Raw genomic sequence first — 15,933 nt, forward strand, 5'->3', positions numbered from 1 at the left:
AAAATAAGAACCTCAAACAGGTTTCATTTCTAGCTTGGAGATTTCCTTCAACAAATGTTCTCATTTATTTTGGCATAAAAATTGAAAGGTCCAAATGGATGTCCCCGCAATACAGGTACCCTTTGTCATTGAGAAAAAAAAAATGAGAGCTCTGGGGTTTGCCATGATTGGATGAGAGATTTAAATGCTTCCCGGTCCATGGAGAATTTGAAGATTTACAACAAATTTTAGAGGTAAGTAGTTCTTTAAACCTTTTCTGGGAGCACTTTGGAAACATACATTTAAAGAACGCTATAGGTACCCAGACCACTTTAGCTCACTGACGTGGTTTAAGTGCATAGACCCAGGTCCCTTAACCCTGAGCAGGTAAATTTTGCAGTTTTTAAGAAACTGCTAGAATTAACTCCACCTCTAGTGGCTGTCTGCCAGGCAGCCTTGACGTCCAGCGTCACCCTAAACCCCATAGAAAAGCATTTAATAATGCTTTCCTATGAGGAAATCTTAATGCGAGCGCAGCCATTGCCATGCATGTGCATTAGGTCTCCCTTGCCAACTGACGGGGGAGGAGAGAAGGCAGACCTGAGTCAGCGCTGAGGGACATCGGTGCTGGATGCAGGTGACAGAAGGGTTTTTAACCCGGGAAGATCTTGACAGAGGGGGAAGATATAGTGGCACTATAGTTTCCCTTTAAAAAAATATGATGTAGTCCAGTCTGTTGCAGTTTTTTCCATTTGTGATTAGAACGTATCAAAGACACTTTGGGGAGGAGGTTTGTCAAAGTGTTCTGTTATAAAATGTGGACAATTTTTGCATAACTTTTTAGAACAGAACATCTTGATAATCCCCCACCTCCCCCATAGTGATACAGTACGCAACAGCTTTTCTAAAATCCTGACACCCTGACAGAGACCAGTTCGATAAAACTACCTCGTTCCCAGACGACAAACTGAGGTTTATTCAATAAACTACCAATTGTAGAGAGTTGAAATCTAAATGACATAATTTAAGCTAAAATCGTTAATTGGATATTTCTCCCACTGCGCAGTAGTTTAGATTTCAAACTGCTAAAATTTGGGAGTTTAGTGAATGAATTCTACTGGGTGTACAAGAGAGACAGCCAGTATCCTACACAAAACAGATCAGCAGACTGCAGAGAGAAGCACATTTAAATGGTATTCTTCTCTGCAAGGTATATTTTATGATTTAACTTCAGATGAAATGGGCCCTGTTGGAGTCCCTGCACCTCGTTTTAGTTTATTTCTCCATTAATATAAAACTATAACATTTTGCCTTATGAGTTCTCTGAGATACACTTTAAGTATTTTTCCTTTTTTAAATTTTCATCAAATGTGCTCATTCTCTCCTCACTATCACATCTCAATCAATCTACTCTCCCTGAAGTTAACTGTGGCTTTCATGATGTGACAAGCACATTTTAAATTTCCCCATGCAATTATTTCTTGACATTTATGTTTATTTTTATCATCATTATTTTATTTATTTTTTATTTTTTTCCACCTTAAGCTCAAATAGATTCTACCATGCACAATATAACATAGCACTGTTTAGGCTGCAAATAAATTCATCTCTGCATTGTACTAGCCAAATGGCTACCAAATTTCTAAATTAGCCTATTCGATAAAAAAAAAACACCAGGTAGTTTAGTTCACAACTGTTTTCCACGTGGACTCCTCTCTGATCTGCCTTAAAAGAAAAGGAATCCATGAAACATCAGTTGGAATTCTGGGAAAGGTGAAGGTGTGTGCCAGGCATTCTTCAATGGATAAAAAGGGAATATTTTCATTATATGTGAAAAGCTACACTTTGCTGGCACATCATAGAGATGAAATTATATTTGGATTAAAACAGTACTTTGTCATTTTATGCACTTTAATGGCTTTGTTGAAAATAATGTATTTACCATACATATTGCACCTCTAGTAAGCACTGGTTTTGTTCAGTATCTATCTATCTATCTATCTATCTGTCTGTCTATCTATCTATCTGTCTGTCTATCTATGTATTATTCTGTCTGTCTATCTGTCAGTCTGTCTATCGATTGATCTATCTATCTGTCTGTCTATCTATCTGTCTATCTGTCTGTCTGTATGTCTATCTGTCTGTCTGTCTGTCTGTCTGTCTATCTGTCTGTCTATCGATTGATCTATCTGTCTGTCTGTCTGTCTGTCTGTCTATCTATGTATATATCTGTCTGTCTGCCTGTCTTTCTGTCTGTCAATTGATCTATCTATCTATCTATCTGTCTGTCTGTCTATCTACATAGATACTGGGTTCTTTCTAAAGTATAACCACGGTTTACAATAGTGATAAGGTAAACTTGACCAAATTGGAACACTAGTTGTAATGTGAGTTTGAGTGCAGGGTATTTTTATGCGTGTTTAATTTGTTTTTGTATTACATAGCCAAGTTACATTGCTGGCGCTCACTCCATATGAGTCCTATAATGGGTTAATGAGTTCATGGGGTTTCATAAAAATAACTCGTTCTGTCTTATAGTTGAAAGCAGCAAGGTGACTTGTTAGTGCAGGACTCACTGTAGTCTTGATGTTAACAGATAAAAGGTATACACTTTAATGGCCATTTCCTTGCTAAAACCTCTATTGTTTAAATGTGCCTAGTGAATCGGGATAATATGCTAGTGACTGTTTTTTGGTTTTGAACTTAGTAATCAGTGGAAATAAACAACAAAGAGTTTTGACTGATTTAAAACAGGGGGCAGATTTTTTTTCTTCTAATGGATGGAGGGTCTCACTTACATTGCCATCTTCTTTATCAGTGTCTACTCTTTTCCACCCTTTTCTAAATTCTTACTCTCATCATCCCTCTTCATTAGTAGAGTACCCAGTGCCACCATTCCCTAATGGTAACACTTCTATTGCCCCTCTTCTTTAGTAGTGCGCCCCCCCCCCCCCATGTTATACACTGTTAAACAAAAATCTGCACACCAGTCAAGCCATAAGTCTTGCTTTCCCCACAGAAACCACAAATTTGCAGTGATTTTACTACCGCAAAGGATTCTGGGTGGGCATATGCAAACTAGTTTAACAAAGAATCACATTTATCCTCATTCCATTTTACACATGACTCCTTTGAGTATTTGTTTGCTGTATACAACAGCTTTGAAACACAAATACAATATTTATATTAATTACATTTCCTAGTTGCTGCACAGCCTGGCTGGCTTACATCCCGTGGCACTAGAGAATAATGAAGAGTGTTTTGCACACAGCGCTTAAGTTCTACACTCGGCTCCCTTGTGGGTTGCACACATCACTGCAGTGCGAGCTGCCCGTAGCTGTGTGTAGAACTCCATGTGACTCGGCTCCCTCACTTAGCTCTCTGGTGTGACACACCAGCAGCTGTAAAGAAGAGGACAACAGCGGGCAGGATTTCTTTTATTTAAGAGACTATGTTGATGGGCCAGTATAGTGCAGGGGTCAGACCATAGGTTACCAATCCCTGTCTTAAGACAACATTCAACTACTTATAAACCATCATCCAAACTATGTGTATCTGTGCTGTGTCAGCAAAAAAAACCAACAAAAAACTATGGGGTTCTAAACGTATACCACTCTTTCCCTCTAGAATTCAACTGCTCTTGAAATCATCTCTTTGATGCTATTTCTCATTTTGTTTTGCTAAAAAACAACTTCTCCAGTCTATACCAAGACACTAACTTCAATGCAGTTTAGAATGCCATATTTATGTGGCCCAATTAATACCAACTGAATTTAATATAAAAACAAGCCAAATACAATAATGGGAGGTATGTGATTCGCTATTGTAGACAGTAGAATAATGTGTGGAACAGAAAACCGAGCTGTGGCTTTATAGGCAATGTAGCTTGGAAGTGTCTCTGTTGGTTTAAATCTTAAAGAACTTGTGGATAATGTATATGGACAATACTAATGAAATCTCACTAAACAAAAGGCTTGTGAATTAAGTAAGTTTAATTGAGCTTATAGATGCTTGACATGATGGCTACTTATTGTAGCGTAATGGAGAACTCAAATACTTATATTCCTTTTTGTTCGGCTGTCCATATGCCCCATTCGTGTACAGAACCCCCTCGCTGTGTGGCCCCTTGTTCGCACCTTCATAATCACTCACTGCCCCTAGCTGTTATCCACAAATTCGTTATTAGTTCAAGTGCTTTCCCTGTGTGGCCATTTGTATAACCGAACGCACATGTTCAAACAATTGGTGGCCATTTTGTCTCCCGAACAAGGGCAGTGGTAAAAGGTCATCGACGGCATGGAGCTATTTTGGGATACACGTCCCCGCCAACACCCGGGAAACTGGTACCACTGCCCATCCAACTTCCCAAACAGTTGGGAGAATGGCGTTCGGGAGGCATAAACTACCGAACAGGGGGATCATTTGTACCCTAACAGCCAGGGAATGGATTCATCAGTGTTCCTGTGAGAACTCGCGAAAGATGACCGGTCATTGCCTTGTTTTCTCTGGAACTGTTTTGGGGCATCACCTCATGGCCAACCGGTCAAAAGTTAATTCGAATGGCATTGCCGAACCACCGAAGGGATCTGAGTGATATTTTGGCAAAGTGTGCACTCAGATCAAAGCTATTCAGTGATATGCCTTTCATGGGCTTCAAATACTGTAGATTTTTTTTGTACCTGACGGATAATTAAGTTATAGCTTTTTCTCACGCAATTATCTCTCAGGCACAGAGGAACCTGGGAAGAAAAGTCCTGTAATTGTGACTGAGAAACCCCCATGCTAGGGGCAATGTATGTGTGTGGCAGGAATAAAACAAGTTGTACTCCCAGAACTGTGTGTCGTCCAGTTGCTGGGTAGGAGGTGGGATATTTCTTGTTCCTGATTATATCCTGGTGAATCCACTGGAGAAATGTCCCTGCTAGGACTAGGGTTCTGCTACACTTATATCTACCCAAGTAAATGCTATTTTTGCTTTAGAAATGCAGTACTTTAGTGTAATAACATTACACCCAAAGAGAAATACCTCAGTACATTCATTAAGTTAGATGTGACTTTTCTTTGGTCTTGGTTGGACCCATTCACTGCCATCAGAGCCAGCAATACAATCCCTTGCATGGGTTCTAAAATGTTTCTACAACTCTCTTACAGCATACACGATGTAACTACAATAAGCGGAATTACTAAACGTCAAATGAAAGGAATCCAACAGGTTTCCAAGTTATATAATATCAGAAACATTAAATTAAACATGTAATTTACAACAAGAAAAAATATCCAAATTTGGCTAATTCCACTTTCTTTTTAAACGCTAATTTCCTAAATGCATATAGAAAGAAAATGTTTGCTTTGAGTCAGTTGATTTTTTTTCTAGGCCGTTTGAAGAAAATATCTTTTGTTGCCTTTAAACAAATGGAGATTCTTTTAACCCCTTTTCTCCCAGCCATGTGTATACACAGGGAAACTTTAGCTGTGCACTACAAATGAAATGCAAAATAAAACTCCAACTCCCCCTCCTCACCCCCCCCCCCCCCTTCCACTTTTCTTCAAAGCTGGTTTTCCCATACAGAAATGTTTTCTATCTCCAGTGGCTCAGCTTTGCTCTTCTGCATCTCTCCAGAGTGACTGTAAATTGCAGACCCCCTCCTCTGCCTCACTGCAGAATTCTTTGTTGTTTAAACTTTGTGGTTCTATTCTAACAGCCCAAATGAACAAGAAGGGAGAGAAGGTTCTAACGTCACTCAAAATAGTAGAGTGTTTATTGTAGGCTGAAATAACAGTACAGCAATTACAGGGTGTATTTTCAGTCTAAAATTGCAGTGCAGATACTTGGTTCTTAACGGTACTGTACATGGGCACAATGCCTGCAATCAGATATTATTTATACGTTTTGTTGTTCAGTTTCAGGAATCTGGATTCCTACAAATGCCATCAGGACCAAATACCTGAGAGTAGGGTACTTGACCTTTATATTTACCTTCAAATTTTAATGGTAAAAGCTTTGACATTTGCACTATGTTGTCTTATGTCACAGTTACTAATCAGAAACCCTATTGAGATAAATGTGAGTATTTTGCATGTCTCATAACTAGTCATTTAAACCTAGTCATGTTGACCAGCAGAATAGCACAATAAGGAAATTGGATGTTTTCTTAAAACTCTGAATAATAACCACCCTAATAGATACTACACTATGACACATTCACCTCTTTTCTACTAGGACACATTGATTTGTTACAATATGAGAGAGAGAGAGAGAGAGAGAGATAGATACAGACAGACAGACAGACAGATTGACAGACAGAGCTCCATGGTAAGGCCAGTAGATTAGATTTTTTTTCTAGTACTTAGGAGTAGAATATGCATTAAGAATTCTAACAAACCTGAATTCTACAGTCAGAATAAATGCAGTATGAATGCTAACAAACAGAGAATGGTATGTTACTGCAACACAGCCCAAAACTCACTTGCTATGGGAATATTAATCATGTTTTTTATGCATTTTATTGTTTCCACTTATCACTGGAGTTCTGACTGTGAAGCAGGATAGTGCATTACTAAGGATATGGAGTGTGTGCAGTAATGCGTGCCGTATGTACTTCTTGTTGGTACATACATTAATTAGTGCTATCTTACAGATTTAGTACTGTCCATAATACAGAGAGCTATTTATGAATACCAAGAATACTGTTATTATCCGGTGTTGTGGGGAGGGGGAGCAGAATCAGTTCTCTAACCTGACTTGTGGTTTTAAAATATGTGCGGAGCCACTTCTAAAAGCATTTTTGTATCAGGAGGTAGCTTGATCACTGACCTTCTTCCACCAAATATACTGCAAGTGCTTGCGAGGGGCTACACATATAAAGATGATGCAGGGATTACTAGGACCATCTACATACTCACAGATCCAGAAAAAAAAATTCTCCCTTACCATATTGAAATCATCTAGAAAATATAGCAGAATTTCTAGAGAAATTGTTTTTAGTAATTGCCCAAATTTTATTTTTTTTCATCAACTTTACCTGCCGTGCCTGAATAAGCCAATTTGAAGCAAATTTCAATCTTAGTAGAGGACCCTTTAACTGAGAGTGGCACACTGTTGCAAGAATTCAAGCTGCCACTTCTTACAATAAAATCAAAAACAAGTTAATATGCAAACCTATCTCTGCATGGCTAAAGTGTATTGGGCTCTAGATAATGAAGACTATTTTGACCATTACGCCATGATTTATAGCATGTGGCACAGTGTAGAATGTCTAATGTCAGAGACTAATGTACCCATTTTTTTCGGTAAGAATTAAAAAATGCACAGCCCACAGGTTTTCTGGATATGTCATTCTGACAGGAGCATGACTATCCCAATTCACTGAGTTGTCATATATATCACAAGAGAGCTGGCATACGAATTCACACTTCAACACTGAATAAACCACTAAGCGACATTGTTTGAGTCTATCAAATAATGTTCTCACTGTGCAGGGAATAGGTTTGGGAACAAAATATGGATGGCCCAATATTTGCGTGAAACCAAAAATCAACAGATAGACACAACAAACCTAATGACTTAATCGCTTATTTACATACATTGGGAATCTACATTTGAATAACTAAATATGCAGATGGTATAAAAAAGTATTTGTGATTAGAAAATGAAACGCATTTTTGTTATCTTAATTAAAGGCAGATTTTGCAGTTGATAATAAACTTGCAATACATGCTTATAAATGAAAAGGTGGCTGTACAACAATGTCTCAAATATCTCAATAATTGTGCAGCACCTGCATTAGTCAATTAAAAAGTACTAGTAGTTTAACAACACCACCAATTAATAAGATGTCTTCAGATTTTAATAACTCCTGTATCACTATGATTTATATCAATCAAGTCTCTACCCCCAATTGATTAGTAAATTTCACCGGTATCCCTAGTAGTTTCTTTTTTAAATGCTTTATTTATTTTAGCATGCACCTAGCACAGCTGTAGGAAACCTACGGCACTCAAGATCTTGTGGACTACATTTCCCATAATGCTCTTGCATAATGTTGGTCCACATCCTCTGGAGTGTCAAAGGCTGCCTACCCTTGACCTAGAATATGGTCTTCAGGAATACAATGGTACGGCATAAGTAAGGACTATTAAGAATACATAAACGATTTATAAAATTATGTTATCACTAAAAATGTAATCACTTTACTACAGCAATTATTTAATGGTTCCAGCAATGTTGCCTTCTTTGACTTATTACAGACAATTATCACTCATTTACTAATTGTGGAGGAAATAAGCAGAGCTCCCAATCAATTCCTGAAACTAATATGACTCTGTAAAATAAATAGACAATTATCTCAGGAGACCTGCAAAGCTTGGAGTTACATCAACATTACTGTGTGTTCATGTGACATATAAACTGACTCAGCTGAGTTTAGCAGTGTTTAAGCACTAGTTAATAGATTTAGTGCAAATCAGTTCCTATGGGTACAATTATAAACAGTCAGTGACACTTCATTTCATGAGGTCATTTAAAAGGCCATCTGCTTCTGATACACAGTAGCAAGATGAGGGTACTTCATACAACCTTATATATTTATTAATACATGGTTAATGCTATTTTTGTTTTGTGTTAGTTTTTTTTTTTGTGCTGTTGTTTTTTGGTTTGGTTTTTATTATCCTGGTTCTACAAACGAGTTTTGCAATAGTCTTAACTTCCAAATAAGTATGATTTTAAGTATTTGCTTTCACTACCCTAAAGCATGAAACCAGATATGGAATGCAAATGAAATTGTTGTACTGCCAGACTCAGCTTCTATAATGCCAAAGGATGCAATGGGGTGGTTATTCTAAAAGCTAGGAAATATACCAGATTTACATCTAAAACAAAGTTGCCAGTGTACTTACCGGTACCACTCTAGTCCCTTGTCATAGTTCCTGTCAAAGAAATGAGGTTCCACTCCCACTGCTCTGACATCAGGATGGGCTCTGAGAGCCTCCAGCAAAGCTCTAGTGCCTCCTTTTTTCACCCCTATGATAATTGCCTGGGGTAGCCTTTTGTCCCCATAATCTGCAGTGGTGTTTATATAGTTTCTCCTACTCAGCTCCTCTTCGGTTGTGCTGGACTCCTGAGGCTCCTTCTCCACATATCCTGCTGGGGGTTCTAGGATCATTTCAGTAGCAGCCAAAGGGGTCCTGTCCCAGCTAGAAAAACCTCTTTGAGTTTCATTCCCTGTAGAGTCCAGCGATCCCGAGGTCTCTCCAGAAGTAGAAATGTATATCCCAGGATAGGACTGTGTAGGAATTCTAGAATCCAGAGACTGGCCAGAAAGGTTGTAAAGAGAGGTTGGAGGTTTTTTTTGAGGATCGGGTGAGGTGTCCACAGTGGAGGACTTGGGGTCAGGCAAAGAGAAGGACTCTACAGCGTTATTCCCATTGCTTGCTCCTGGGGGATGAGATGATAAATGGGCAGGTATGTTCGCAGAAGAGCTGGGTCTGGCTAACAAGGCAATAGTTGATTTGGAATTTCCCTCTGAAGAGTCTCTGGATTCCAATATAACGTTCGCATTAAACGCTGTGCTGGCAGCTACGGAGCTGCTCACAGTGGGAGAAAACTCAGGATTCCTGGCTCTTGCGGCTGTGTTCGGCTGGTGAGCGCTGTCCAGGGTGCTGATTCCTAGAGCGGGTGAGGACGGTCCAGGAGCGCTATCCAGGGTGCTGAGGCTTTGTCCTGAGGGAGTGCTGGGGAAGCTGTCTAGGGTGCTGACGCTTTGTCCTGAGGAAGTGATGTGGACGCTGTCCAGACCTGTAAACGAGACAGGAGCTTCGACTCCAGAAACCCTTGTCCTCAAAGCAGATGCCAGCGGTGAGACAGAGATGTCCAACTCAGATGTATAACTCACGCTAAGGAACCTGCTGGAACCATCTAAAGTGCTTGCCCGTTTAAAAACAGCCTCAGTGATGGATTGTTGGGGAGGCTCTGAGCTGGAGAACCTAGACTTGCTGTTATCTCCCAGAGTAGACACACCAGAAAGGCTGAAGACACCAGACTTTGTTTTTCTCCTGTCCCCAGCAATGAGGAGCCCAAGCATGGACTGCAGTGTGGGCTCCTGGGAGCTGCTGTATGTCCTGGTACTCTGGATAGAAGGGCTGTATTTCTCACTCTTTCTCTCCAGGGTCCCAAGGAGAGGTCTCTGGGAAGTCTCATGGATAGCAAGGACTTCTCTTCTGCTGCTTGGAGGCTTTGAGGAAGAGGTCCTGATGGGGTCCACCAGGCTGAAGCCACGTTCCTCCTGCAAGTAAACCCCTGCTTCCTGCAAGGGGAACTGTAGGGAGCTGTAGCAGCTCAGCAGGCTGTAGAACAGGTAAGTGACTGACAGGGAGAGGGTGAACAGGAACACAAGTTTTCGAGGAGCCTTAGTTGAGAGTAGGGCAGCACCTGGCCACCACGGGGCCATCGCTGATCGCCTGCCCCAGACCAGCAGACATGGTTTCAGCCGAAATCGTGCATGGAGCCTCTGGTGGAGAGAGAGCTGCAGGTGGCCAGTAGGGGGAGCTGTAGAGCTCAGGGGTTTGCGGTGAGATTTGCACCAGCAGCCAGTTCAGCCTGCAATGGGCTCCCAGAGCCACCTACATGCTCCAGGCGCATAGCAGCTTCTCATGCAGTCAGAGTCCCTGCAGCTTGCTGCCGGTGGATGACAGGATGAGACATGGCCAGGTACTGTGTGCAGCTTACTTATCCACTGGGTCAGGCATCCCCCAAAACCATCCACTTCTTCGCTGTGAGGAGAGGACTGTAGGTCAGCATGTCCCTAATTGGCAGTCCTGGTGCCCACCTGCCCAGAGGAGACTCTGCACCTCAGCCTGTTGCAGGCAGGTCAGTTCTTTCAGTATGCAGCAGGAACTTTAAATGGAGAGAGGAAACACGAAGAGAGAGAGGCGTCTGTGGGTCCAGCTCTTCTTTACAGGAGGCAATCAACAGAGCTCCTCCTTCTCCTGCACTCAAAGACTCGCCCACCAAAGTGCCTGGCACTGGCAGAGAGCCACCCTTACCTGCACCCTCCTATCACCACTGACCAGTCATCCTGCAGGCAGACCATACACTGGGCTCCAGCATGGGGAACTGACGGCAGCTGCACTGTCACTGTGCGCTCTGTATAACAACAGCAGTAGCAGAAACCTGTACAGAATCAGCTTCATCCTGCACAGCACCATATACAGCACCATGTACAGCACCTTGCACAGCACCTTACACAGCACCATGTACAGCACCCTGCACATCACCTTACACAGCACCCTGCACAGCATCCTGCATATCAAACTGCACAGCACCACGTGCAGCACCTTGCACTGCACCTTGCACAGCATCCTGCACATCAAACTGCACAGTATCATGCACATCACCTTACACTGCACCCTGCACAGCACCCTTCACAGCACACTGTACAGCACCAAGTACAGCACATTGCACTGCACCGTGCACAGCGTCCTGCACATCAAACTGCACAGTATCATGCACATCACATTCCACTGCACCCTGCACAACACGTTGCACATCACCCTGCACAGCATCCTGCACATCAATCTGCACATTGAACTGCACATTATCATGCATATCACCCTACACTGCACCTTGCACAGTGTCTGCTTAATCCTACACTGCATTCTGCAAAGTACCCTGTACACATCCCGTACATCCCTCTACACAGCACCCTGCACATCCGTCTACACAGCACCCTGCACATCATCCTTCACAGAGACATGAAGTGTAAGAAGGCGAAGCAGGGATCAGAAAATGTAAAAACGTGGACACAGTGACTGGGTACAGCCATGAAAGAAACGTGAACTATGGAGCTACGTGGTTATATTACAGTTACCCCTAATAAGTGTGTGCTTACTAACAACTCTGCTATTCACTGCTCAGAAACCTGCATTCTGCTAATAATACATTATACAGCTAGCAAAAGATACTTTTCATGTGACTTAAACGTTTTAAAATGCAAACACAGCATAGACACACAAAGACAAACAGACACACGCAGACACACACAGATACACACACAGTCACACACAGATACACACGGACACTCACAGATACACACAGACACTCAGACACCCAAATACACACACCGATAAACACATATAATGAGACACACTCAGACACACACAGATACACAGAGATACTCAGGCACACACAAACACTCTAACACACTCAGACACACACAGACACTCTGACAGACACACAGAGATACACACAGACGTTGTATACCAGCTCTTTTCAAAACATATAAATGTAAATATTCAAACATTATTAACATTAGTTATGTTCATAAATCATGGGAGGAAAATGGGAGTGGGTGTTTGAAACACAAGGCTAAACTGTCAATTAGATTTATTTTAACTCTTTTGCACCTCTTATCGGTGTGGCTACAGATTATATACAGCGCCCTGTGTGTTAAATTGGTTGCTAAGGGTTAAACTACTTGTTTCTAATAGTTTGGTTGTATCTATGTAAATGCTAGTCACTTCCTCTCTCTCTCCAATGACTGCACAAGAGATAGGATAAAGATCAGATAAAATGAGACACCCCCTCCCCTCCTCCCCAATAATACAATATGAGAGACTGTCTTCATTTGTTTCTGTGAATGTGCTAGCCCTGATTAAACAGTTATGCTCACTGCTTCTCTATTTCTGAATTATGACAGCTCCACATTTGATAAGAGAATCAGTTTTACATAGTAGTGTTTTTTTTTTTCACTAAACAGCGAATTGTAGCAGGTTGAAAACTCAATTGCAACAATAAGGCAAAAATAATCAATTGGGGGAAAATCCCTTAGCCCAGCTACAGTCACCGTTTGACTATTTTAGCTTCTGTTACATTTTCTCCTTCTGTTACATTTTCTCCTTCTCCCTGGTATGTTGAACCGTGAACCCACTCTGGTTTTAATAATAGATGACTGTGTCAACTTGTCACATAGTCCCTAGAAGCTTCAGATAAAAATACAGTCAGCTAAATCCCACAACACACACATTATGTTTTATATTAGTTTAGAGAGTGCTAAACTGTGTCTTGTACAGTGTTTATAGTTCGTTGCTAGACTCAGCAGCAGGGTCAAACACAATTTATGAAAATCTAAAGATTAGCATGTTTTAGGAGTAGTCTTTACTTTGTAGTCATGCCATCATCAAAATGGCAAATGTGCAGAACCATGCCTCTTCTTAAAGGCACAATATATTTTTTTTTAAATGAATGCAGACATTGTCACATTTCAAATATCTATGCAATCTCTTCTGCCATGTGCCAGTTTATTAGATTGAAAGCAAATACAAAATAATTTAGCTAATGTTGGGTCTAGGAGCTATGTGATTTCTTTATTGCATTTTTATACCATGTATATATTTTGTAGATGTTATGGGACTAACCTCCTAACTATTGTCTGCAGTATGGTGCTTTAACAATGTTTCAACCTCCCTCTGTGTGTTACTCACTCTATGTCTCTGTCATTCGATCTGTCCTTGTCTCTCTATTCATTTAACCAGCAGCACCGGTGCAAGGATTTCTGTCGCCCTAGGCAAAGATCCATTTTGCCGCCCCCTTATGTCACTCACTGACACACACACACAGAAACTCACTGACAGACATACACTCACTCACTGATAGGCACACACACAGACATACACTCACACAGACATTCACTGACAGACACACACTCATTCACTGACACAGACACACAGAAATTTACTGACAGACATACACTCACTCACTGACAGACACACACACACACATACACTCACACTGACACTGACACTCACTGACAGACATACACACACTCACTGACAGACATACAGTCACTCACTGACAGACATACACAAACACACAGACACACACACACACACTCAGACACTCACTGACAGACATACACTCACTCACTGACAGACACACACACACACACACACAAACACTCACTGACATACATACACTTACTGACAGACACACACACAGACACTTACTGACAGACACACACACAGACACTCACTGACAGACACACACATGCAGACACTCACTCACTGACAGACGCTCACTGACAGACGCTAACTGACAGACATACACTCACTCACTGACAGACACACAAACACAGACCCTCACTCACTGACAGACAAACATACACACACAGACGCTCACTCACTGACAGACACTCACTGACAGACACACAGGCAGACACTCACCGGCAGACATTCACAGACAGGCAGATACACACACACACACACTCACTGACAGTCAAACACTCGCCGCCCTGATGTCCAGTATGAGGCAGCTCCTCACTGGCTGTTTAGTATGCCGGGGCTAGAACAACGTCATATTCCTGCTCCCGGCATCACAGAGGGCGCGCGAGGGAGGAGTGAGAGACTGCAAGAAAAGCCTCCCTCACCGCCGGCATTCTCCTGGTCAACGTCATTGGATGGCAGAGCAGGCACCTGTCATCAAGGTAAGGAGGTGCCTGCTCTGCCATACTGAAGAACAACTTAGGGGGCGCTCTGAAGTGGCCAGACGGCCACCTCCTGGGCTTCCTGTGACAGGGCTCCTCTAGGGCTCCGTTAGGCGAATTCCTAGTTCGCCTAACAGTGGAGCAGGCCCTGTTAACCAGGAACTGTGGATGGTTTGGGAATGAATTTAAAATTCAAAGACAGATATATCACATGTGAAAATAAAAGAGTTTTAAAATATTTTATCTCACAAATGCTGTTCTATACTTTTCAGTTTTCCTTTCCTTCTGCTTCATATTGTTTATATTTCATTCCAATATTTAACCCTCCACACTAACCAAGTATTCATTATTATTCTTTTATTATCCATTCTTTGATCCAACTTCCCCATTTTTTTTCAGAGGCAAGAAAACCGCATGCATTAAGTACCATAACTCCCCATCTTTGATTACAAATGTTTTAATTTAAATGCCTCCCTTCCTTGAATTTCTGTGGAATTAATTGTAGTCTTATCTGGTTGTGCACACATTGTTTAATCAGTCTGATGTTGGCGAATGTTTATCTCACGTACTCTCTACAGACTGTGCCATTGAAAACACAGTTAGTCCTTTGATTCATTTTATTGTGTGATTAAGAGACTGGATTTGCAGTGACTATATGTATTTAGGAGAACAGTAACAGGGCATGCAGGGTTAAAAAAAAAGAAACTAAACAGAGGCCAGTTTAATGTGGATAATACACTAATTGTTGCATTACTGAGCAAATCAGGGGGAAACCCTTTCTTACCCAAACAGTGCCACATGACTTCTATTTATCTTTCACAATGCCAGAATTATAGGGGGGGAAGGAAAAATATTGTCAAAATATTAACCAGACATTAAATAACAAGAGATAGAGAGACTGGCAAGTCAGATGTTGCTCTGAGAATACTAGCTCTTTGCTGCTCCCATCTGGACACATTTGTGTTTAGAGTAGTTTAGATCAAGTAATTCTGGTCTTTTTTATGATATGGGTATATTGTATGTTTATAAGTTTATATATACATATATATAGTATTATATATACATATTATATATACATATATATATATAACCAAAAGATGCTTTAGGCACTCACCCCTGAATGATGTATACAGGTATCTTGCCTTCGGTGCTTCCGGCGTCCCATATATATCCAGCAATGAAGTGGAGCACTCAGAAGGACTTCTTAATAGTGAATTTTATTTAGTAAAAGTCGTTTACATCAACATGTAAATTCTGTGATTCGACGTTTCGACCCCTCAGGGTCTTTTTCAAGAACAGTTTACAAGTGAACTGAATATGCATTATATACAAATAAACAGCGTGCACTCACCAATCTCGTGTGTGTAACCGCCCATTCAAACCCGGAAGTGTCACGGAGACGAACCCACGTGATTTCCTATGCGTGCGTCAGTGCGTGTGACGTAATTGTGACGTCGTTGCTAGGTAATCTTTTGTAAAC

The 15,933-nt window shown here is 41.2% G+C and overlaps 1 protein-coding gene across 1 annotated transcript in view; it reads right to left on the bottom strand.

Moving 5' to 3' along the window:
• The window catches only part of LOC134571822 (heparan sulfate glucosamine 3-O-sulfotransferase 4-like), a 189,711-nt gene extending 178,801 nt beyond the window's left edge, over window positions 1-10,910 (bottom strand). Inside the window, exon 1 of the mRNA XM_063430438.1 lies at window positions 8,875-10,910. Within this exon, the coding sequence (XP_063286508.1) occupies window positions 8,875-10,424 (1,550 nt within the window). The 5' untranslated portion in view covers window positions 10,425-10,910. The remainder of the gene's footprint in view (window positions 1-8,874) is intronic.
• Between the last annotated feature and the right edge of the window lie 5,023 nt (window positions 10,911-15,933).

The sequence above is a fragment of the Pelobates fuscus genome, chromosome 8 (genome assembly GCF_036172605.1).
Source record: "Pelobates fuscus isolate aPelFus1 chromosome 8, aPelFus1.pri, whole genome shotgun sequence".
Lineage (NCBI taxonomy): Eukaryota > Metazoa > Chordata > Amphibia > Anura > Pelobatidae > Pelobates > Pelobates fuscus.